The 23816-nt window shown below is 59.8% G+C and overlaps 2 protein-coding genes across 4 annotated transcripts; one reads left to right on the top strand and one right to left on the bottom strand.

Annotated features, from left to right (window-relative positions):
- Nucleotides 1-862: 862 nt before the first annotated feature.
- On the bottom strand, nt 863-8340 carry PRAP1 (proline rich acidic protein 1). Of its 2 annotated transcripts, none has more exons than XM_084997673.1 (5): nt 7964-8340; nt 2607-2673; nt 1923-1972; nt 1211-1299; nt 863-1124 (listed from the first exon to the last, which is right to left on the bottom strand). In XM_084997673.1, the coding sequence occupies exons 1-5, from the start codon at nt 8242-8244 to the stop codon at nt 901-903; spliced, it is 711 nt and encodes a 236-aa protein (XP_084853799.1). In that variant the 5' UTR covers nt 8245-8340; the 3' UTR covers nt 863-900. The 2 variants fall into 2 exon arrangements, with proteins under 2 accessions (XP_084853799.1, XP_001927920.1); XM_001927885.7 differs by lacking the exon at nt 7964-8340 and adding an exon at nt 4623-7775.
- Nucleotides 8341-14371: 6031 nt separating this feature from the next.
- CALY (calcyon neuron specific vesicular protein) lies at nt 14372-23417 on the top strand. 2 transcript variants are annotated; one of them, XM_021073955.2, is made up of 6 exons: nt 14372-14480; nt 20091-20242; nt 21169-21285; nt 21407-21520; nt 22522-22857; nt 23206-23417. In XM_021073955.2, exons 2-5 carry the CDS (start codon nt 20111-20113, stop codon nt 22828-22830), a joined length of 672 nt encoding a protein of 223 aa, XP_020929614.1. In that variant the 5' UTR covers nt 14372-14480; nt 20091-20110; the 3' UTR covers nt 22831-22857; nt 23206-23417. The 2 variants fall into 2 exon arrangements, with proteins under 2 accessions (XP_020929614.1, XP_020929615.1); XM_021073956.2 differs by having other exon boundaries at nt 20044-20242.
- The last annotated feature ends 399 nt before the right edge of the window (nt 23418-23816 follow it).

Raw genomic sequence — 23816 nt, 5'->3', positions numbered from 1 at the left:
CTGCCTGGGTCAGGGCAGCCAAGTCAGCATCGCCCTGTTCTGGGCAGGACGGTCCCTCACGTTGGGGACCTGCTCCGATGCTATTAGGGTGGGGCCTCGAGCAGGTCACTGCCGGGGTCTCAGTCTCCTTGTTGGTGGCGCGGGGTGACAAAGCTGCTGCTCCGTGTGAGCCGCTGAGCAGTGCTTGGGGTGAGGGCTGCCCCCAAGCCCTCAGGAGCTCGGGCCTCCTGGGGCGTCCTAGGGCACGTGAGCCCCCGCCCCCGCCCCAGACAATCCGGTGTCTCTGGAGCAGCCGGGTGCTGGGTTCTGCCTCAGCCCCAGAGCTGGTTCCATCCAAGTTCTTCCCTCTCCACCCGGGGCCACGAGCATGACACCAAAACCCCATCGCGCGTGACACACCCAGCACATGTATGACATGGAAGAATTCCAGTGCCCCCAGCCTGCTGCTGTGACCTCAGACCTGCTGAGCCAGGGCTGCCGGAGGGCTGGATCCCTCAGCCCAGAAAACGACAGAGTCTGGGCCCAAGTCTGCCCCGTCCCCTGTGCACCTGCCGCCTGTCCCTCTGAGCACCTGTCCTGAGCAGCCATAGGCTGGCCTCCCTCCACATCCTTTCCATGCTTGGGTCCCCTCGGGGGGCCCAGAGTCATTTCATCCCAGCCACTGGTCTTTGCTGTGCCCCACCCCCATCCCAGCTCAGGAGGGCCCGGGCGGAAGACAGTTCCAGGAAAATGGGCTCTGGGTGAAGAAGCCAAGGGTCAGGCTGTGCCCCGGGCTGCGCGGCGGGGACAACCTGCGCCCCCTTCTCCCAGGCAGCGCAGCCGGGGCCATGAGCACTGTCAGTTAAGACACATGTGGCCTCCGCCTCTTTGCAGACTTTATTTGCTCCAGCTGGGGAGGGGTCAGGGCTCCCAGGAGTCACCCCTGGGGTGGTAGATGTGGTCTCGGTCCTCCTCAGGTCCTTGAAGCACTTGGCGAGGTGGCAGCGCCCGGGCCCAGGGCCTGGCCTCCTCCTGGGCCTCCTGCGGCCAGCTGTGGTACAGGTGGTCACGGTCGGGCTCAGGGCCCCACTTGGGGCTTGGGACACGGTCCAGGGTGTCCTTGTTCCCTGCCAGGGCCTTGGCACCTATGGAAAGACAGGTGGAGGTGTGGCCTCATGGATCCCCCGGCGTCCCCCCAACGCACCCTGCCCTGGGCGGTGCCTGCCCTGACCTTCCTGCTGCTCCTGGGAGGCGACCTGGAGCAGCTGCTCCCACTGCTTGTCCTTCCCCGGAGGATCCACCAGCCCGGAGCTCCAGGCCCTGTGAGCACACGTCTGTGTCAGGCCCGCAGGCACAGCAGGAGGCCCGGGACCCGTGCTGTTGCCCCCCCCCACCCCGCGCGCCCCCGCCAACCCAGACCCTTGGCCCAGGCGTTCCCCCCAAGCCCTCTCTGGTCCCCAGAAGGACCCTGTCGGTAAGAACAAGAGAAGACTTCCTGGCCCAGGCTGCAGCGGGGGTGAAGGGGACACTCAATGGAGACCCTCTCAGGACCTGGGCCATGGCGACTGGGCTCCATGCTGGGCACAGGGCAGCTGAGCCAGGCCTGTGCAGGCTGGAGACCAGTGCCACATCCTCTGGCCTGGCCATCTCGCATGGGTGCGGGAAGTGGGCACAGCTGGCTCAGAGGTGGCTCTGTGTTGCCTCAGCCTCAGGGCAGGCGCCACCCTGGAGGCTGCCAGGGGCAGGGGAGCTGGGGGGAGGGGCAGGCACCCTGGATCCTCCGGATCCTTGCTCTGCTCTGCTGGGATGGATTTCAGGCCTCTCTGTCACCCCTTTGCCCCCCGCCCCCCCCAACGCTGCTGGGCAGGCTCTCCATCTCCCAAGGCCCCCAGTTCCGGGAAGGCCGAAGGGCACAGCAGGGGCTGTTGGCTGGGGGCACTCACTCTTCCATGTCCTGCTCAGCGCCGGCTTTGCCTTTGATCTTGACAAGGGCCTGGGCAAGAGAGGTCACAGGTGTAGGCTCAGTGTGGTCCTCAGAGGGTCCCAGATCAGAGGGAAGCTGGGGAGAGGCCACTCCAGGGCCTCCCAGACCACACCTGCTGACTCCCTCCCCCGCCGTCTGCCCCTCCTGGGCTCTCTGGGGGACTCGGGCCCACCCCCAGCTGGTGGCCTGAGGAAGGGGGTGGGTTCTGAGCCCATCCTTCCTTGTGGAGCCAGTGGGGCCAGGGGAACAAGTGAAGAAGGTGACTCAGTGGCCGTGACCAGTGCCCAGCAGCTGTGGGACAGCCGTGCCGGACCTCCTGTCTCCCACGTATGTGGGGCCGAGTGGCCTGGACCCAGGGCTGGGGAAGAGCCTGGCTCCAGCGCCGTCCTGGCCCTGAGCAGCACTGCCTGTGGAGGAGCCCTGGGCTCCCAGGACAGGTGAGTGTCATCAGACCCACGTCCCCACCTGAGTCACCTGGGAGCTTGGCGAGGCTTGTCCATCCGGCCCCGCAGAGGGGCCTCTCCCCTCATCCTGAGGGTCCCCACACGCCTGTCCTGGGCCAGCAGGCGCCCTTTCTCCTCCTCCCCGCTGGCACAGCTGAGGGCAAAGCCCCGGGGAGGCTGGACGAGGAGCCCACACATACCTGGGGTGTTGGGGCTGAGCCTGCCTCTAGCAGCAACACAGCCACCAGGCTGGTGACCAGGAGGAGCCTGCGGGACCAGAGAGGAAAGTGAGAGGCAGGCGAGGGGTTCCCGTTGCCCCTTGACCTCCAGGCAGGACACCGGGCTTGGCCGGCGGTGGTCCAGCTGCCGAGGCCTGGGGCCGGATCCCAGTCAGGTCTACAGGTGGTGTGTTGGCTCCCGTGTCACAGAGCAGGACACGCAGGCACAGAGAGGTGCGACCTCCGCAGGCCCACACCTGCTCCCCAGCGCTCAGGCCAGGGGTCGCTCCCCCACCAGCCAGGGCAGCACCCCTGGCTCTGGGCAGGCCCCACCTCGCGGCACAGCCACCTGCGTGGGGCTGGCGGTTTGCCCCTTGCCTCGCCCCACCAACAGTGTGGGAGGTGTGTGGCTTTCTGTGCCCCAGGCTGTGGCCCTGGTGGGACACGGGCACCACGCCCCCAGCCCCAAGGCCGTGCACAGTGGCTCCTCAGAGCCATGGGTAGGTGGCAGTGCTGGTCCCTAGGTGGGGAGCCCAGGAGGGGACGGGAAAGATGCGGAGCTCTGCCCGCCACACCCAGCCGGACCTCAGGGAGGTCAGGGACCAAGCTCCACAGGCTGGCGGTGATGGAGGGACTCAGCCGGGAGGAGGCCTCACCCAAGACAGCGACAGGAGAGCAGAGGACGGGGTGGGGGCACCAACACGGAGTGTTTGTGTGTGGGGGGGTATTGTGGTACACGTGTGCTTATGTGTGCATGTGTGGACATGTGGGAGTGTTGCGGTGCACAGGTGTGCGTGTGCCTGCGTGTGTTTCGAGTCGTTAAAACAGGACAGCAGCCCTCCTCGCAGCGGAGCTGCCAAAGCGCCTGCTGAGCCCTCGTCGCCAAATGGCCTCAGTTAGAGCCTGGATCCCTGGCAGACACGGAGTCTTATGCGGTCAGTCTGGAGTCGCCTGAGGAGCACAGGGGAGGTGGGCGCCTGCCCCGCGGTCCCCCTCCCCAAGGAGGGGGCCTCGAACAGCCCAGCGCGCCTCCCTTCGCCAGCTTCCTCGCTCCTGCTCCTCCTGCTGCGACCATCCCCAGAGCGCCTTCCTATCTGCTGATCAGACGCCACCTGATTCAAATCGAGTTTGGGTTTAATAATGTCCACACATGCAGGAAGCTGGCTGCTCTGCCGCTGGGTGGGGCAGCAGGGGGACTGGCCACGGCCTCCTTTCGATGCCACGGTGGCCCCAGTTCCCGCCTCACAAGGACCTTTGCTTCCTCCCTGGCTGACTGGGCACTTTGGAGCACGGGTGCCGGGCACAGCGAGGGGCCGAAGGGCACTGGCCTGGTGTGGTTCAGCTGCCCGGTATCTCCTGGCCAGTCCTGGGGCTGGGCAGGGGCGGGGATGGTGGCGGTGAGCAGAGGCGGCCTGGCTCTGGGCCCCTCCAGGCCCCTCTCCAGGCGGAGGGCTCTGGACCCAAGCCGGGCTTCCCAGGAGAAGCCCTGTCAGGAGGCAGGGAGAGGCTCCGGCTTAGAGGAGGGACACTTCGGGGGATGGCCTCTGACCCCAGAGTGGACAGACGCCCCGTGCTTCCCTGAGCCTCCCACCCCAGCCCCCAAGGCGGCCTCCAGCCTCCCCCAGCGTCTCGACCCCCCCCACCCCAACCCCCGCATCAGTCACAGGCTCCTCAGGCCTGTTGCCCCCCCACCTCCTGCCTCCAGAGGCTCCCTGGGTGACTCTCCCCTGGGCCGAGGGACCCCAAGGGACAGATGCTCTCCCCCCAGAGGGGCCCCCCGGGCGGCCTTTGGAGCTGGAGTCCAGACGCAGACCTGGGGGGGCAGCAGTCACTTGGGGAGGAGAGCCCCGCCCCCCAAGCTGCATTCGCCCCAGGAAGAGCCAGGCAAAGACGGTTTGCAGACAGAGTGCCCCCCAGCTGGGCCAGGCTGCGGACCCGAGTGGCAGCACAGCCCAACTGGACCGCGTGGGGTCTGGGCTCGCGGGCGCTGGGCGTTACCTCCTCATGTCGCCGTCCCTCTCAGTGTGGAGGGTGCTCTGGGGACCGGTGGCTCCAGACTCAGGGGCCACAACCCAGGGTCCAGATGCTGCTCCTGCTCCTCCCTGCCTTCGCCTCTCAAGGTTTTATGGTCTCTCTGTGGGCGGGTCTGGACAGAGGTCAGGAGCCAAGGTGACTGGCGGGCCCTGACTCCACCTGCCTGTCACACCCATGACCCTCCCTCCCCCATCACTCCACGCGCTGGAATCCATGCCCTGCACCCCACCCAACAGTTTCCTGATGCTGCAGGGCCTCGGCTCGGTCACCTGGGGGACATCGGACTGACCACTTGGCTGGAAGCTGGAGGCGTCCGAGCCCACCCCGCCCGCTAGGCCCTCAGCCACAGCTGCTGGAGCAGAGCTCCAAGCCGGCGAACCCAAGCAATATCTGACTCTCTAGCCAAAGATTTCATAGGATTAGCGTGCATAGTAGTTTTTAGAGTAAAAATACCCATCCATGGGCTGTACTTCTGACTGCACAGAGCGCAAAGGACCTGTCACGGTCGGATCCCTGGTCCTCGCAGCCTCGCTGCTCGAGCTCAGTGGCTGTGGTGCCCCTGAGTCCAATAACCCCAACCCCTTAAGAGCACACGGCAGATCCAATCCTTACACTGTCCTTATGAGGACTTATTCTAACAGCTTGACCTGCTTGTGCCAAACAGACAAGTCACACGCTCCTCCACGGGCCACAGGGCACCTGTCACCATAGCTCTTCTCATCCGGACCCTCCAAGTGGCTTGAGGGGCTGTGGCCCCTCGAATCGCCCGTGGCGTCCCTCACAGCTTCTATACTATTTCGCTTAGCAAACTCAAATTTCCAATGTATTCACAGCAGAACCACCTCTGGAGCCCGTGGCCCACAAAGATCCCTGCCACTAACAGCAGCGGGTGACTCTTAGCAAGTCTCGCAACCTGGCCCTGCCCCCAACAACCAGCTTCACGGTAACTACTCCGAGTCCCCTAAAACTGAGTTCCCTCATGAGTTTCTGATTCATCTCTCCAGCCAAAACTTGACTCCCGGAGTTCTTGCTGTGGCTCAGCAGGTTAAGGACCCAGCGTTGCATTTGTGAGGATTCAGGTTCGATCCCTGGCCTTGCTCACTGGGTTAAGGATCTGGTGGATGCAGCTCAGATCCAATGGCACTGTGGCAACAGGCCAGCTCAAGCTCTGGCGGGGGGAGCTTACACATGCCGCGTGCGTGGCCAGAAAAAGAAAAAAAACTTTCTTCCCTTTCTTGTCCCGTCTGGCCTCGGTCCTGTGCTAACTGAACGCTAATCAACCGGAGTCAGATGACTAAGACTGCTGTTGCTGATAAGACTGTGAACACACCAAAACGGCTCTCCCAGATGCTGAGATTAAGTGCAAGCTCAGGTGGTTTCTCCAGGGCAAGCCCGGCTCCTGGACCTCCCGGCCGTGGACCATGCGGCCTGAGACCGCAAACCGGAGAGAGCCTGACTCCGGAAGCTAAATTCAGAAATGCCTCAGAAGGGTGATTAATTGCATCTCCGTTCTTCCCCTTTAGAGGAAACCCCCAAAGGCCGCAGTGGTTAGAGGCCTCTCTGGGCGGGTCTGGCTGGATCTGGGGCTGGCGCCCCGCGAGGGAACCCTCACTTTGCTGCAGACTCACTGGCAGACTTTGTTTCTGCTCCACGGCAGGAGCCCTCGCCCCGCTGCAGCACGGTCACCCACCTCAGGACCCCACATCGCTCCCCGGCAGGTCCACACACGCGCCGCAGCCTCACGCCTCTGTGCAATCACAACACAAGAAGGGAAGGGTACACATCACCCCAGCAGCATTAAAGCACCGATTCCACGGGAAACGCCCTCAGGGCTCTCCTGTTCCCACCACTCACCCAAGCTCCCGGGGGCCCAGAGACGGTAAACACAGCTTAACACAAACGTCAGCTTCTCGATCTAACCGTGGAAGCTCCAACCTTATCATTCACCAAAAAAGTGTGCAAGAAGGACGAAGTCGTGCCTCGTACTTAACAGCGTGGCTTTCTCAAACTCGTAATCGATTCAAGTAACCCACGGGTCTCAGAAACAAAAGCGGTGCAACTCCAAACAAAGGATCAAGTTTATCTGTCCCTTCTACACTAATCACACTCTATAAAGTTCTCAATTATAATCACCGCCTCCAACATCTCAAAAGCAACCTACACCCATTCGATGTGCAAAGCATCATCTCACGACTTTATTACCAGCTTAATTCTCACAACAATATCTGTTGACTCCAGCCAAGGAGTGCTTATGCCCAGCTGACGTCGAGTTACCTTTCAAACCCTAAAACCATCCGCTGGTTTAAAGTCAGCCCTTTCCTCGATGACAGCCATACCAGGAAAGCTCTCGCCACACACTCAGTGACGGACTCTCTGATCGACCTCAGAGCCAACAGTCAGGACCTCCTCATGTTTCCTGTCACCATACTAATGTGAGTTACTGCCAACAACCTTGTCCAACTTTTTGTCAGATGAGAAGGAGTTCAAAGGGTGCCTTTTTTATTACTGGATGGTGACAGGGTCGAGTGGAAGCAACCACTGCTGTTGTCACACAATCCTGGGGACACGGGATTCTTCCATCAGAAGCATGGTTCTCGCTCCACTGAAGCGCCTGAGATTTACCGCAAATTTCATACTTACCTTCAATCATGATAACAGACTCTCAGTCGGACTTCTCCCGGCCCGAAGCAGGATATCTGCCCAGCCAGGACTTCAGCCATGACCCCAGGCCAGCCCCAGCCCAGCTCCCCTCGAGGGCAGTCCGGTAGCAGGTGTTCATGCCCATTTCCAGCTGCCATCAGAGAGCAGTGGACCCGGGCAAACGGTTAACACGGCACTGCCCGCCGCCCGAAACTGCCACAGACTGTCGCCTTCTCAGCCCCAGGCAGCGAGGCCCAGAGCACTAACTGCTGGCCTCGACCGCCCCGGCCAGCGCGCCTGTGTATCTGCACACGTGCGTTCAGCAAAGCCACGCTGGGCACACGCTCCGAATCCGTTATTCACGGCCCACTGCGAGCAAGGTGCACGGAAAACAGGAGGTCTGTTTAAAGCAATGCCCTTGACCACGCCTCCCTCACCAGGAGACGGCTGCGTTCCCGGGAGCACCAGACCAAAGAGAACCCGCTGGCACAGCGCACAGGCTCGCCCCTCACAGCCGCCGGGCGCCTGGGATGCTCCCGCCCCTGGGATTGGGATGCCCCGCCGCGCCCCCGCCCGGCCCCGCCCAGGACTGGGCCCGCCCCGCCCCCGGTCGCGCCCCGCCCCGCCCCGCCCCGCGCCGCACGCGGGCTTCTCTCAGCTCCGACCGAGAATGGAACCCGCTCCTCCTCGATCCTCTTCGGCGCCTGCTACCAGGAAGTGTCTCCTCTGGATTCTTGGCCGCCGCCAACGGCCCCACAAATACCGACGCCTCAGGGTTGGAAACAACCGCTTTGCGGGGGCCACTGCAGCCTTCCTCCCGGCACAAACCATCCGCCCTCAGACACAAGGTCTGAATCTGAGGATCCTTCAGACGTGCTCGAATTCTCCGACCTTCTGGATGCTTCCCAACTAGCACACCTCCCACCACGTCCCCGTCTGCCGGCATCACTGCCGCTCGATCTACCTGGACCAGAATATGCCCTCCCACACACTCCCTCTTCCGAGTGAAAACCTCTGCACTCGTTTCAAATCCAAATTCTGATTAAACTATTCCTCTCCTTCCGGGTGACACGCAGGTATAATCCTAGTTACTGTCCCTGAGTAGCCTCCATCAGAGCCGGGACAGCGGGAGCCGCCGCCACTCAAGGCCGCAGCTGTGCAACACAGCAGCGGCCGCCGCTTCCTCGCCAAAACCAGGGTCTTCAGGAGTCACTGGATCCCCCTCCCATTAAACTTAGACACAATCTTTGCTCCTCATGCTTTACAACATAAAGGATCACATTATCCACCCCGGAGGAAATACACCTAACGCGGCTTTGTAAGAAATGCAAACCTCTGTAGCTGCAGCTGCTGTAGAACCAAAACCAAATATTATCCCTAAATAAATTCAAAACCATTAAGCCCAGAAATGATCCACCAGAACATATTACAGCACCACATCCATTTCCACTCACATTCAGCCCAAACCTACCATAAGTAGGTGAAGGTTTTAAGGAAAAACTGCTAAAACTACTTAAAAATAGTACTTAAAGGGAGTTCCTGTTGTGGTGCAGTGGAAACAAATCCAACTAGTATCCATGAGGATGCGGGTTCAATTCCTGGCCTCGTTCAGTGGATCGAGGATCCTGCGTTGCCATGAGCTGCAGGCTGCCGATGTGGCTCAAATCCTGTGTGTTTGTGGCTGTCGGATAGGCCGGCAGCTGTCGCTCCCATTCAACCCCTAGCCTGGGAAACTCCCTATGCCACGGGTGTGGCCCTAAAAAGAAAACAAAAACAAAAACAAAAAAACCTAAATACAACGTAAGTCATCATCATTCTTACATATAACCATGACCAAGGCCGTGAAAAATCGTCGTTGTATTTCAACTGTAAGGACGCCAATTACCAACACTGGGAAATCCCACGCGCTCATCAAAACTGTTAACACCCCATCTATTGATCTACCAGCCCCATCAGATATCTCATGATAATTCCAGTTCCCCGCTGGGTATTTGTTTACACAGCAGGGCTATTCCTAGCAACACGTCATACATCAGGCCCAACCACTGCTCTATCATTCGTAACCCGTATCTACTGACACATAAACTGTGGATGAATTACCTGATATTTACGTGCAAATGGACCTTCTCTTGGTTGCTTACTCGTCCTTGTTGGGAGAGGCCTGCCTATGCATCGCACACCTTCCCAGAGAGGCGGACCGTAGGAATCAAATCGGCCCGCTCTTGCCAGGCATAGCTGGGCACCGAGAGGCGGACTCGCCCCGCAGCTAAACACCCCGAGAAGCAACGTCATGACCGGGGTCCCCCCCGCAGTTCCTCACAGGGGCAGGAACGAGTCCAGGGCTCCAGGGAGGAGTCTCAGGGGGTGAAGCCAGGCCCCCTCGTCTCCCCTCCCACCTTACCCCGCTCACACTGCAGCTTCGGCAGTTCCTCCCCGGCCGCTGCTGCGGGGAACAGGCTCTGGAGTCCCACAGGAACCCCATCCTAGGTGGACACTATCCGTCACATCCAAAGTCACAGTGAAAGCATCTCGTGGGCCTTGTTCCTCTTTCTGGTCCTACTGATGCCGACCTTCCGGACACCCAGACGATTCCACCCACCTAACCTCTCAACACTGCCTTCCCGGCAAACCTGAAAGCTGCTGCTGCTTTTTGGTTTTTTTCTTTTTTTGTCCCTGAGGGATGCCCCGGCATATGGAGGTTCCCAGGCGAGGGGTCCAGTCTGAGCTGTAGCTGCCGGCCTACACCACAGCCACAACCACAGCCCCTCGGGATCTGAGCCGAGCCTGCGACCTACAGCATGGCTCATAGCAATACTGGATCCTTAACCCACGGATCGAGGCCAGGGATGGAACCTGCGTCTTTACAGATGCTAGTCAGGTTCATTTCCGCTGAGCCCCGACGGGAATCCCCAGAATGAGGCTTCTTATTCCCTGAGCAACTCTCCCATCCGGTCACAGCAGACGGGGCGCACTCTCCTTAATCACCTCAGGCTCGTGTTCGCAAATGTCCCAACACGGGGCACATCAAGCAAGGAGGTGTGGGAGCTCCCTGGTGGTCTAGGGGTTAGGATCCGGTGCTTTCACCACTGTGGCCTGGGTTCCATCCCTGCTCTGGGACCTGAGATCTCACATGAAGCCATTGTGTGCCACAGCCCACAAAACAAAACAAAAGGAAACAGTGGAGTATAACACCCCAACCTTCCAGCCAATGTTCATCCCGAGCACTAGTCGTGGACCTACTGATACTCCCACGAAGCAGAGGACAGCCCTTGGGTCACCCGTTAACGGTCATCTGACACCTAGCATCTACCCTTAACTTTCTTCTAATTCTAGTCCTTATACCGCTAACAGGCATCACTGAAAATAAATTCCTAAAATGCGCTTGTCGTCCACCTGCGATTACCCTGGCAGAGATCAGTGCCACGTGCCACGGAGAGACAGACCACAGACTTAGCCCAGGGAAATGGCGAGAAATAACCACTACCCTCAGGGGAGAACCCTCTAACCCAGAGTGGCTATAACATCTAATCTAGGACATCCAGCTTTTTCAATTAATTTTGTTTAATTTTAATTAATTAGGTTTAGAGAAAAATTGGGCGGAAAATACAGTTCTCACGGTAACCCCTCCCCCTCCCACTCATTCCCCTTTTCCCTCCTATTAGCTTCTCTCACAACAGGACGTTTACTCCAGCTGACGAGGCAGTTAAAGCATCTATTTTTCTGAAGTTAAGAACCCAACTAGCAGCCATGAGGATGCGGGTTCTATCCCTGGCCTCTGTCAATGGATTGAGGATCCGGCATTGCCGTGAGCTGCAGTGTAGGTCGCAGATGCAGCTCGGATCCCATGTTGCTGTGGCTCTGGTGGAGACCCACAGCTGCAGCTCGGATTAGACCCCTAGCCTGGGAACCTCCCTGTGCCACGGTGCGGCCCTAAAAAGACCAAAAAATAAATAAATTAAATTAAAATAAAAATAAAATTCTTTTTCAGAAATCCAATACCCATTTATGATTAAAACACAAACGGATGAACAAACAAAAAAACCTTCCAAGGATGCAGGAATAGAAGGGAACTTTCTAAAACTGGGAAAAAGGCATGTAGAAGAATTCCCGTGGTGGCGCAGAGGAAACGAATCTGACTAGGATTCCTGAGGTTGTGGGTTCGATCCCTAGCCTCGATCAATGGGTTAAGGATCTGGCGTTGCTGTGAGCTGTGGTGTAGGCTGGCAGCTGCAGCTCCAATGTGACCCCTAGCCTGGGAACTTCCATATGTTGTGGGTGCAGCCCTAAGGAGAGAAAGAGGAAAAAAAAAAAAAAAGGCATGTTGAAAACCCTAGAGTGATGACTGCATCTGGGGCGAAGACCAGCAGCCTCTCCTTCGGGCCAGGAGAGGCGGGTCCCCGCTCACCCCACTGGTCAAGACTGAGCTGGGGACCCCAGCCTGCACAACAAGGCAGGACAGAGAACCATGCTTGACCTGGGATGGAAAAACAGCTGTCTTTATTTGCAGGTAATATGACCCCAAACTTGGAAAGTTTCAAGGAACCCAAAAAGAAATTACTAGAACTAAAGAAAGGCTTCAACAAGATCTCAGGATATGCTTTCCGTGCTACCCAGACAGGGGTCCGCACGGCCTTGTTCTTGAGTCCCGTCGTAGCTGAAAGGGAAACTGTCACAAAGTCCAGAGCCCTCGATGGCCCGCAAACCAAAGAGGAGGAAGACCTCAAATTTCTGCAGCACGGACCCCCCGAGGTGGCACCGACCTGGACGCCCAAGGCAACCGTCCATCCGCGGAAGGAAAAGTGACGGCTTCTCCTTCATGAATCTGAAGAGAACTTGGAAGAAGCGTCTGCTGGCGGCTTGTGCCACCGCTGCCCTCGAAAACCCAGCTCGTGTCAGGGTCAGATCCTCCAGGACCGCTGGGCTCAAGCCTGCTGCCCCTGGAGCCACTCCTGCTGCTGCCGCTTCACTCCTGAAACTTTCACGAACCAGGTCCAGGCAGTCTTCCAGGAGCCAAGACCTCTGGTGGCTACCAACCCCAGGTGACCACCAGCCTCTCACAGGGCCCTCTTCCGTGACAAGTCTCCGCCCTGTGCTGTGTGGACATTGCCATCTGTGCAGCAATGGGGAGCTCACTCGTGGGTCTGACGTGGTGGATGCTCAATCGCCTGGGAGGTTCTGCGCGTGCCTGTGTGGCACCAACTCCCGTGCACGCCCACGGGAGGCCATGGCTGACCTCTACTTCTAGAGAGATCCTGAAGAGACGGGAGAGGGTGAGCAGCAGCTGAGAAGGCTGTGACCAAGGAGGCCTTTCCGGGCGAATGGACCGCTGCAGCCCCGGGTCACCGCTACTCACCTGCGGTGGCGGACGGGTGCCTCTGCGCCCACCCAGCTGTCCCCTCCTGGAGCCTGAGGGCTCAGCCTGCCCCCGAAGACTGGTCTGCAGCTCCCTCTGCTCAGGCCACCGAACGGGTAGGAACAACCACTGAGGGGTCCACGTTGTTCTTAAAATGGAAATTGGAGGATGGAAAATAAACCGCTTCTACAATTGAAAGACCTCAGGATATAAGAGCAATATGTAAAAATCAGTTGCTTTTATATACTGTATAGCAATGACTAGTTTCAAATGAAATTAGAGAAAATCTTTCATCCATAATAGCATTGAAAATAAAATACGTCGGAATAAATTTAATGAACGAGAGTACAGGCTTGTGCTGAGAAAAAGCACAGATCTAAATAAATGGTGCCATTCCCGTTGTGGCTCAGCATGTTACGAACCCGACTAGTATCCAAGAGGATGCGGGTTCAATCCCTGACCTCACTCAATAAGTTAAGGATGTGGCCTTGAAGGAAGCTTCGGTGTAGGTCACAGATGTGGCTCAGATCTGGTGTTGCCGTGCCTGTAGCATGGGCTGTAACTGTGGCATAGGCCAGCAACTACAGCTCTGATTCCACCTCTAGCCCGGGAACTTCCATATACCACAGGTGCGATTGTAAAAAGAAAAAAGAATTTTAAGTCAAAATTCTGGGGGTTTTGTCTTTATAGGGCTACGCCTGTGGCAGATGTAAGTTCCCAGGTTAGGGGTCGAATCGGAGTTGCAGCCGCCGGCCTACACCACAGCCACAGCAACTAGGGATCTGAGCCACATCTGCGACCTACACCACAGCTCACGGCACCAACAGATCCTTAACCCACTGGGCGAGGCCGGGGATTGAACCCACATCCTCATGGAGACAAGTCGGGTTCTTTACCACTGAGCCACAGGGGAACTCCATTTAAACTCAAAATTTATGTGTAGAAGCCCTACCTCCAGGGCCCCAGAATAAGACTGTATTTGCAAATATGGTCTTTAAAGGGACAATTAAAGGGACCACCAGTCCTCAGCAGCAGGCGGGACGGTGGCCTCATCCCTCCTCTGACAACGTGGGCGGGGCTGTGGAAGCCCCACGGCTGGGCTGAGCCCTGGGGGTCCCATGGACCCCGGCCCTCAGCAGTCGCTCACTCCGTCCGCGAAGCCGCCTTCTCCATGGCAGCCACTGTGCAGGGCCTGGGGCCTAAGAGCCGCCAGGAAGGACAAGCTTTGCCCTGGGAAGGCTGACAACCCAGGGCCTTCAGACGCTGAGAAGGCAGGAGGAGGCCCTCTGGGCGGGGACGGGCCCAACCCAGCGGTATGTCAAGGACGCTGCCCAGAGCGGGCAGGGGGGCACGTCCGGGCGCCCCACGCACGAGCTGGTGCCTGAGCGGCTGGATGTGCCTGCGGGATGAGCAGCCACGGTTGGGGGTGCCTGTCCTTTGTGCAGTGCGGTGGTGCGAGTGTGTGAGGTGTGTGTGTGTCCGTGCAGTGTGTGTGTGAATGGCGTGTGTGTGAGGTGTGTATGTGGCGTACGTGTACGTGAAGTATGCACCCCGTGTGGACGTGGCTGGTGCGTCTAAGGGGGTGACAGGCTGGGGGTGGGGGGAGAAGGCTCGGCTCCAACGGGGTTCGCGTGGGAGGGGTGCAGAGGCAGCAGACACAGCGCTCCCCTCCCCCAGCCCGCGTCGCCCCGGCAACCGCAGCCTCGGTCTGGGGCTCGGCCCCTCCCCCGCTCCGCCCCAGCTGCGAAGCGTCTGGAAAAGCATCCTGCCTCCGCATCCTCGTCCTGCGACCGCATCCTGCCTGCCGCAGCTGCCGGTTGGAGACGCCTGTGAGCCATTTTCACATTTCTTCTTGGGGGAGCGGGGCAAATGTGTGCAGGGGTGTGCAAGTGCGTTGTGCGAGTATGCAGGTACATTGTGCAGATGTGCCTAGCGTGTGCGGGTGGGGGGGTGTTGCAGATATGCTGGTGTGTGTGCATGGATATGCAAAGGTGCGTGTGCAGGTGCGTGTCTGGGATTTGGGGAATGGGGAGGTGGTTGTCCAAACTGGGGTCCTCCTTAGGAGTCTCTGCTGACCCGAGCGTGGGGTGTTGTCCTCGGGGCTCCTAGAGGATTGGGGGCTTCCGGGGGCCAGTCCCTGCCTGGACATTACAGAAGGGCTGTAGGCGTCCAGCCTTACGCAGACCTGACGTGCTCCCCGGATTCGGGTTCTCAGTAGAGGGGCATCTGGGGGTAGGGGTGGGGGCGGGGTAGAACTGCCGGACATCAACGTCCCCCCCCCCCCGCCCCACCCCGTGGTGACTGCAGCCCCTTCCCTGCAAGCCAGCTCCACCTCTGCTCAGAGCCAGTGGGAGCTGGGAGTCCCAGAGTTGGGGAGGGGGTGCCCACTCCAGGACCGGTTCAGCTCTGCCTGAGGGGGTTGGGGGAGGCAGAAGGGGCATCGGACGGACCAGAGCACGGAGAAGCGCTGCTGGCACCAGGAGAGGGCGGCAGTGGTGAGGGAGGCTGCGTGTCAGGCGGGAGGTGGCCAAGAAACAGGGGAAGGCGTTTCTCCAGAACCACCTGCGCAGCTAGGTGCGGGGCCACAGGTGGCTGGTACGTGGGAAGCTGAAGCTGGATGCAGACCTGCACCTCCCCCCTCCTTGCCCTTCGCCTGGACCTCTCAAGGATGGGCTGGTGCCTGCGGTCCACCTGCCCTTGAGCCAGTAGCCAAACCCACCATCCACCTGCCGGGCAAGGGGTTGGAGGGCACTTGGGCGGGGGTTGCGGCTGGGCCGGCAGGGGGCGGCAAGGGGTTGGGGGCTCAACCGGGTTTCAGCAAAGTGCACAGGCCCGCTGAGCTCCGCTCATACGCGTGCACAGGATGCCTGTGCCTGGCCGGTACGTGCCCGTGCCAGCGCGCACTGGCGCAGCCCTGAGTGACGCAGCATCCCAGAGCGGTGTGTGTGTGTGTGTGTGAAAGTGAGTCTGTGACGTAACCTGCAACCGAGCTTCCCGCGGGCTTTCAGCGAAGGGTCCGTGCCCTCCCATCCATCCACCCATCGGACCATCACCACAGAATCACTGCGCATCCTGTACCCCCACCCCAGGCCCCACAGAGGAGACGTGCACCGCCCCCAGCCCCGGAGTCCACAGCGGATGCGGAGCAGTCGAAGATGCAATTACAGCGCAGGGTGGAGGGAGGGGGCCGGTGGGAGGAGTAGGGAAGACCCCTCCAATCCCGCAGAGCTCGGGGTCTACGGTGTGAAGGGGCCCAGCCAGCCTTCCCAGAGGGGCCGCAGGACAGCGAAGGAAAGGAATGCTGCGGGGGGGAGGGTTGCGGGGAGGGGGGCGTTCTGCTTGGGGCAAGGGGCCCAGAACCAGACGCTCAGGTCCACTGATCCCCCAAAGGCTTCTTTTCTTCAGGAAGACGGGTCTTTGCGAGCCCGTCTCTGTTGCCACGGAAACGCAGGGGGACGTGGAAATCACGTCGAGTCAGAGGCGTTGGCGCTGACGTTGGGCTCCAAGAGATCCCATAGGTGGAGCTCCCTAATGGGGAGGGGCCTCCTGCGGGGGGTGGGGGGAGGAAACCTAAGCCTTCGGCCTTCGGAGACGTGGCCACCAATTTTAGATGGATGGGTTTGCGGGGCTGCGAGCTGCGCCCCCTCTGCCCCTCAGAGCTGGCGTAGGTAAATCGCACTTGGGTTTGCAAGTCACCGGCGCATCCGCTGTGTGAAGGCTCCTTGTCCATCTCTGCCTGCCTCGTAGAGCGCGGACGTCGTATGTCCCCGAGCAGAGCTGCTGATGGAGCGCCCACCCGCCTGGGGCAGGCGCTCAGGTGTCCACACGCCACCCACAGGCTGAGTCCGGGTCTCAACCCAGCACAGGAAGCGCCCTCCAACCTGGGGGAGGGCGTGGGGGCGCTTTGCTGCTCAGTGAGGACCCGAGGCGAGGACCACACATGGAGAAGAGGCCCCGCTCGAGATCTTCAGCGGCCCCTCCCCCGCGGGCGCCCGGGGAGTCCACGACGGGGCGGGGGGGGAACCCTCTCTCAGCCTGGGTCTCGGGGCCTCCCCCCCGCCACTGGAGCCGCCCCGAGTGCCCCTGCCCAGCGCCTCCCACACCCCATCCTGCACGTCTGTCTGTCTCTGCTGCTGCGCAGGGCCCCCAACTCTGCGTTCCCACCTGGCCTGCCCACACCGGAACCCACAGCAGGGCCTGGCCGCTAGAGCGTGAGAGCGGTCACCTGCAGGCCTGGCAGGCACCTCGGGTGGGACGGTTGATGGAGAGGTCACTCAAGACAGAAGCTTGGGGGTTCAGAGGCAGAGCAGACTTTGCAGGGTGGCTGCCTGCAGTGGGAAGAGGGGCCGCGGCGGAGGCCAGGGCGGAAGGCCCAGACGGTGGGCTCTGCCCTTCGCCCCAGAGGATCCGCACGAGGAAGGGGACGGAAAGGCTCAGGTGTCAAGCGGCGGACACCCTGTTCGGGCCCTTTCCTAAGGGAGCACCTCGCACGGCTGTGCCTCTGTTATCTGTCCGCTGTCCTTTCGGTGTTGGTTTTGTTTGTTTTTAACCTTTTTTGTTGCGACATCTAATAAACTCAGAAGAGGACACAAAGCAAAGGTGCAGCCTCAGGGACAGTTGTAAGCGAACCCACCTCCCCCATCCAGGTGACGCAGAAGCCCCACCCCGCGCCCAAGGGCACCTAGGGGCTCAGCAGACCCCTGGACCGCGAGCCGCGGCGGCAGGACGGGGTCCTCAAGGGGGTTGCGATGAGCTGGACGCCTGGCGGACAGAGTCCTCCCCGCGGTCTTTCCCAGCACGTCCTAAGTGTGGTCCGCCCTCCGTAGAAAATTACAGTGCTGGTCGGTTTCACACGGAAAAATTCTTCTCGGAACTTTGATTGGGATTTATTGATTCTATAGGTATACTTTTAGGGGAAATGACATTTTAAAACATGGAACCTTCCAGAATCCATGACCATATCCTTCCCATTTATTTAAGGAATATAGGGAATTTTTTGTCATTGTTGTTTCAGTCAATAATGCGGTTTTTTTTTTTTTGTTTTGGGTTTTTGTTTTTGTTTTTGTTTTGCTGATCCCAAAGCATGCAGAAGTTCCCCAGGCCAGTTCCCGGCGTGGCTCAACAGTGACAAACCTGAAGACACGGGTTCCATCCCTGGCCTCACTCAGTGGGTGAAGGATCTGGCATTGCCATGAGCTGTGGTGTAGGTCACCAACACGGCTCAGATCCTGAGTTGTGGCTTTGGTGTAGGCTGGCAGCTGTAGCTCGGACTCAACCCCTAGCCTGGGAACTCCCATATGCCACAGGTGCAGCCCTACAAAACCAAAAAAAAGTATTAATTTCTCTGTCACTGATACTTAGAACAGAATTGATTTCTGAATACCTTAAAACCTGCTCAACACACTTTCCAATCCATATACTTTATCTGCAGATCCTTTGGGATGTTCAACACACAAAAGCTGCCTGATCCGTGAATGAGAGCGTTACCTGATCTAGTCCAGACCTTGCCCCTCTTCCTTCTTTGTCCTGTCCTGTAGGCTGTGACTTATCATCGATGTGATTTGTCCAGCTGTGTCCCCTTCTCCTAAAGGCAGAGCTTTCTCTGATCACATTCAGTAAGATTTGCTGTGGGTTGTTGTGATATAACCTTCATCAGATTAAGGCAGATTTCTGCTCTTGGTGTTCTAATTGACTTTTTAAAATAGTAAACAAATATTCAGCTTTTTCTTTGTTTTCTTTTTTGGTCTTTTTAGGGGCACTTCTGCGGCATATGGACGTTCCCAGGCTGGGGGTCAAACTGGAGTTGTAGCCGCTGGCCTACATCACAGCCACAGCAAGGCAGACTCCGAGCCCGTTTGCAACCTCCACCACAGCTCACAGCAACGCTGGATCCTTAACCCCCGGGGCAAGGCCGAGGATCAAACCCGCGTCCTCATGGATACCAGTCGGGTTCGTTAACCACTGAGCCACGATGGGCAGGCCGAGTTTTTTCGTCTTTTAAAGTTTCATTGAAGTTGATTTATGACGTTGCGATCATTCCTGCTGTACAACAAGGGATTCAGCTGTACAAGCTCACACGCCCGTTCTCTTTCAGATTCTCTTCCCGTGTGGGTCACACACAACACTGGGTCGAGTTCTCTGCGCTCTACAGATGTTGAATCTGACCAGATACTTTCTCAGCTACTATTGAAGTTGATCAGATGATTTTTCCCCTTTATTCTGTTCGTACGGTGAAAATACAGATTGCTTTTCAGGTGTTAATTTCCAAAAGACACGCAGCCTTTTCATCGTGCTGGATGCCACATGCTGTCTTTATCCCTGGGGCCTTGGCACTGGCCCTGGTGGGTGGCGTGGCCCAGCGTCTGCTCTCCCATTGTGCTTGCCGAGCTCTGCGAGGCTGTGTTGAGCTCACAAGCCAGGGTGTGTGTTCCCTTGTTCTCTCCGGATGAGTTTTGTGTGAAATTTGCTCTGTTTCCTCCATGAGATAGTGGAATTCAGGGGGGATGCTGCCTGGGCCTGCAGGTCTTTGTTGGAAGGTTTTCATGATAGATTCATTTTCTTAGTGGACGTGAAATTAGGGGAAGCTTTGCCTTCCCCCTGGCCATGCAGCTCCCTCCCAGTGCTGCTCTTGCCAGGGCAGTCACAGCTCCCGGGAGGGTCCAGCCCCTGCACTGCTCTGTGGAGTCAGCGCTTGGACTTCCTCACCAGCAGCCCCCTTCTGCAGCTCTCTGTTACCTTCCCGCATCTCCAGTGGAGTTGCCAGATAAAACAGAGGACGCCCAATTAAATTTGAACTTCAGATAGACGGCACATAATTTTTCAGTCTGTATGTGTCCTATACTGCATACTGCATGGATGGATTACAAAAAACAAAAGCATCTGTTATCTGAAATTCAGATTTAGCCTAGTGTCCTCTACTTTTCTGCTAAGTCTGGCCCCCCTTACTCTCCAGGCTTCTATCTGGGATTGTTCTCTGTAGTTGCAACAGCAGGTCTTAGACCGTCACCTGGAGCAGACCAGCCAGTGGAAGCCTCTGCGGCTGCTGTGCATCTGGGCAGTCACCAGTCAGAGGCACTATCACCTGCATGACTCTTTTTTTTTGCCACACTCACAACATGCGGCACTTCCTGGACCAGGGATTGAACCCACACTATAGCAGCGACAATGCTAGATCCTTAACCCACTGAGCCACCAGGGAACTCCTTGGTCTGCGTGACTGTGGACACCCAGAGGGAGCCCATGGGCAGGAAGGGACTAGAATCCTGTGGCTGGATTCTCCTGGTCTGCCCTGGGGAGACTGGCCTGGCCACTCTGGACCCGGCTTTGTCGTGAGAAGCATCGGGGCCAGCCTGGGCCCTCTCACTCCAGAGCCATGGTGTGGACATCTGCTAGGTGGCCAGTGGGCAGCGTCCAGGTGGCCTGTGTCTGCCTTTGGACAGGTCGAGGATCACCGTCCACCATGGTGAGGCTGAGCTGCAGCTTCGGGAAGTCAAGCAAAGACTCGGGGGACCTGGATGGGGCCGCCATGGACAGCGTCCCTCTGATCAGCCCCCTGGACGTCAGCCAGCTCCAACCATCCTTCTCCGACCAGGTGAGAGGCCTCCCTGGAGACAGAGGGCTGTGGGTGAGGTCCGTTTAGGGGCGGCCTCCTCCAGGGGCAGCAGAGCAAAGGAGGAAGGGCCCGGCTGAGCCCCGGCCACCCAGAACCGCCCTCTCCTCATCTGGGAACTGGGCTAAACTGGCCACACACTGTCCCACAGATGGCGTCCAGCTTGTTTGCTGTCTAGCAGGGGCTCAGCAAGCAGAGAGCCCGCCCTTGCTCTGCTGGGCACACTCGGTCTTGGGTCAGGGCCTGAGACGGGGTCCCTGGGCGAGCGATGGCTGGAGGGGTTCCTCTTAGAAGGCATCTGTAAGAAGCTCAGCTCGGGCACAGCCTTGCCTGACCCGCCCTGAGCTCCGGAGCAAGAATGGCACGAGGAGCTGTCAGTCAGCTGCTGACTAGGCCAGGGGGCATTTCCCAGACATCACTCCCGGCCGAGGGCACTCCTCTGGCAATCCATGTGGATTTCAGCTGTGCCTGCTGCAGTTTGGGACCTGGTTCCCCAAGGACACTGTGGGAAGCCTTCGTCCTTGTCCTTCAGAAGCAGACATGGGGCGCAGAACCACATCTGCCTGTGCCCCATGTAGTAGAGGCCTTAAGACCCTGGGATCCAGAGGAGAAGTCTGGGTGCGCTTCCTGGAAGAGGGCCCCAAACTATGGCGCCATTGATGGGCTAGCTCCTGGGAGAGCATCCTTAGAGCCTAAGGCAGCCAGCAGACTGGAGGGCCCTCTCCATGGTCTGGCCAGCCCTGCGCTTCCACGACCCCAGCAGGACTCCCCTGTCTTCCCTCCCCTGGGCTCAGCTGGTGGGCACCGGAGCCCTGCCACCAGCACCCACGCCCGCGGGTAGCAGACCCTGGCCCCCCTCCCTCCCAACCCGCTCCGTTCAGAGTCTTCTGGGTCATCTCTTCCCACAGGTGGTCATTAAGACGCAGACGGAATACCAGCTGTCCTCTGCGGACCAGCCCAAGAAGTTCTCTGACCTGGAGGCCCAGAAGCTGAGCGGCAACCCCCTGGAGGACGGGCGGAGCAGGGTAACCCGACTGTCTGTTCCAGGGGACTCAGGGCCGGGAGGAGGAGCGGCAGCTGCACGTTGCCGCACCCAGGCTCTGAGCTTCGCCCCCACCTCCCTCTCCTCTCGCACCTGCCCCCCAGATGCCCACAGGGCGGATGATTGCGTTCACCATGGCGCTCCTGGGCTGCGTGCTGATCATGTACAAGGCCATCTGGTACGACCAGTTCAGCTGCCCCGACGGCTTCCTGCTTCGGGTAAGGCCGTTGACCCGTGCCTGAGGCTGGAAAGGGCAGTAAAGCCCTGCAGGCGGAGGCCCAGCAAGGGGCCCACTGGGGGGGGGGTCCTGTGGGAGGAGGGGTGCCACCCCCCCATCCCCGGGGAGACGGGGTGTCTCCAGCTCTGGGGGACATGGCCTGCAAAGGCCCTAGTGCTCGTCACCTCCCAGGCACGTTGGAGTCCTATATCTTTAGAAAAATAAAAATAAGAGGTGTTTGAGCGAGGTTTCTTTTCGTGTCATTTAAAAGGTAAAGGTGCAGGCAGGACGTGCAGAAAGGAGGTGCAGGAAGGTTGTGCAGGAAAGAGGTGCAGGAGGGACGTGCAGGCAGCGCGAAGGTGCTGCCGCGCCCTGGCACACTGCCCTTGGGGCGCCCGCGGCAGGGTGTGGGCAGGAGGACTTTAGGGTTCTCGATGCTGGGCGAGCCTGTTCCTCAGCCTGCCTTCCTCTCTTAACTTGGCTTATGGGCATGTTTATCATTTCCAGTGTATATTTTAAAGTCTCTGAGTTTTCAGTGGACAAGTGCTCCCCCTTCCGCGGTGGCGTCGGCGGGGGCAGCTCTCCCCGCAGAGGCCTCGCTGGTCCCAGGGTTCGATTCGAAGGGCGTGCCGGGATCCCCTCGGCGTCCACCGCGGGCGCCCTCTCCTGCCCTCTGTCCTGAGGAGGCGGGACCACTAGCCTTCTGAGCGGGCCTGGCTCTCCCTGGAGACCCCAGCTCCGAACGGGAGGCGGACCTTTGGTGGCTTGAAATTACGGCAGAAATACAAGGATTTAGGGGCCCCGCGAATGGCATCACTGAATTGCTCCAAAGCAGAAAGGACGGGAAGGCCCAGAGGGGACCTCCCGCTTCGTGGCTGAGGTCGGTGAGGACAATTCACCCCGCCCGGCACACCAGCACCCCGAGGGGCCGCTGCCCCCGCGCCCTCCCCAGCCCCGGGCCCTCCTCCCGGCGTCCGGCCCCTCACCTGCCCCCTCCCGCAGCACAAGATCTGCACCCCGCTGACCCTGGAGATGTATTACACCGAGCTGGACCCCGAGCGCCACCGCAGCATCCTGGCGGCCATCGGGGCCTACCCAGTGGGCCGCAAGCACGGCACGGAGACGCCGTGGCTGGCGAACTACCACGCCTTCAAGGAGGTGCCCAAGGCGCGCGCCCGGCCGGGCGCGGTGGCGGTCACCGAGCCCTCGCGAAAGCCCTCGGGGAAGCCCTCCGGCAAGGCCTCCGCGCCGGGAGAGAAGGAGGCGGCGCAGAAGGTGGCGGGGAGCGCGCCTCCCCCAACCCCTCAGTGACGGCCCGGGCGCCAGTGGCCCGCCCGGGTAGGTGTGCCCCGGGGGAGGTGTGGCCCCGGGGAGGTGTGACCCCGGGGAAGGTTGGCCTTGGGGAAGGTTGGCCCCGGCGAGGTGTGGCCCCGGGGAGGTGTGGCAGGCACGCTCCTCCCTACCCCCTACCGGGGGGCCGACCCAGTCCGCTGGAGGCTTACTGGGTGCGGCCGGACCAAGCGACCCCAGGGAAGGCATCTGGGAGCGCCAGGGAGGGGCTTGGGCAGGGGGAGGGGCAGGATGGGGGTGGGGGAGCGGGCGGGGGACTGGAGGGGGGATGGGGCTGGTGGCTGGTGAACCCGAGCCGGGCGGGCGGAGTTCAGCCTCGCCGTTTTTCCCACGCAGGTGGGCCATGGGGGGTCTTGCGCCGCCCCGCCGTGCCGGCTCTCACCCCTTCGTCCCTCTGTCACCGCGGCACCTCAGCCGGCACCTCCGATGGTCTTCGCCGGACTCTCTCCCCGCTGTGGTTGTGCCCCCGCTCCCAGGCCCCCTCGCTGACGCCCCCGCCGTGGACCCTCTAGCGCTGCGGCTTTTCTCTAAATAAAGATCCCCATCCACCTGGGTCTCGCGTTTCTCCCGAGTATCCTCGGTCCCGCCGGCCTTTTTCCTGCCCCCTCAGCCCGCATCATGCCCCCCTTGCCCAGAGGAACCCCTGAAGGACCTTAAGTATCCGGGCCGCAGGCGGAGGAGGAGGCGGGACCCTGTGCAAGGGGGCCTGGGGGTCAGGGCCCGGCCTGGGTAGGTGTAGCTGGGTCCATCTTCTGGGCACAGTAGAATAAGCTCACCTTCACCCAGGGAAGCTTCTGGGTCCTGGAGTCCTTCTCCCACCGCTGCCCAACTCCATGCCCAGGCGTGTCCACCATGGTCTTCTGGTGCTGGGCCTGGTGCCCACACACCTCTCCCCTCGGGCGGGAGCATCCGAATCTGGTTCCAGGCAGCACCCAGTAAGTTTCCTG

Source organism: Sus scrofa, chromosome 14 (assembly GCF_054392235.1).
Source record: "Sus scrofa isolate SSC_HxYL_T2T_F1_AM1 chromosome 14, Sscrofa_HxYL_maternal_Yorkshire_Landrace_v2.0, whole genome shotgun sequence".
NCBI lineage: Eukaryota > Metazoa > Chordata > Mammalia > Artiodactyla > Suidae > Sus > Sus scrofa.
The sequence above is the reverse complement of the archived record's forward strand: the minus strand, read 5'-3'. Positions and strand labels throughout refer to the sequence as shown.

Excerpts from the sequence above, each read along its gene's own strand:
- PRAP1 (XM_084997673.1), bottom strand. The coding sequence starts at position 8,244 with ATGCCGGCAGACGGGGACGTGGTGGGAGGTGTGCTAGTTGGGAAGCAT. Across the intron at positions 2,674-7,963 it reads AGGAGCGGGTTCCATTCTCG|GCTCCTCCTGGTCACCAGCC; the intron begins GTCGGAGCTGAG and ends CTGGTCCCGCAG. Across the intron at positions 1,973-2,606 it reads GCTCAGCCCCAACACCCCAG|GCCCTTGTCAAGATCAAAGG; the intron begins GTATGTGTGGGC and ends TCTCTTGCCCAG.
- CALY (XM_021073955.2), top strand. The coding sequence starts at position 20,111 with ATGGTGAGGCTGAGCTGCAGCTTCGGGAAGTCAAGCAAAGACTCGGGG. Across the intron at positions 20,243-21,168 it reads AACCATCCTTCTCCGACCAG|GTGGTCATTAAGACGCAGAC; the intron begins GTGAGAGGCCTC and ends CTCTTCCCACAG. Across the intron at positions 21,521-22,521 it reads CCGACGGCTTCCTGCTTCGG|CACAAGATCTGCACCCCGCT; the intron begins GTAAGGCCGTTG and ends CCCCTCCCGCAG.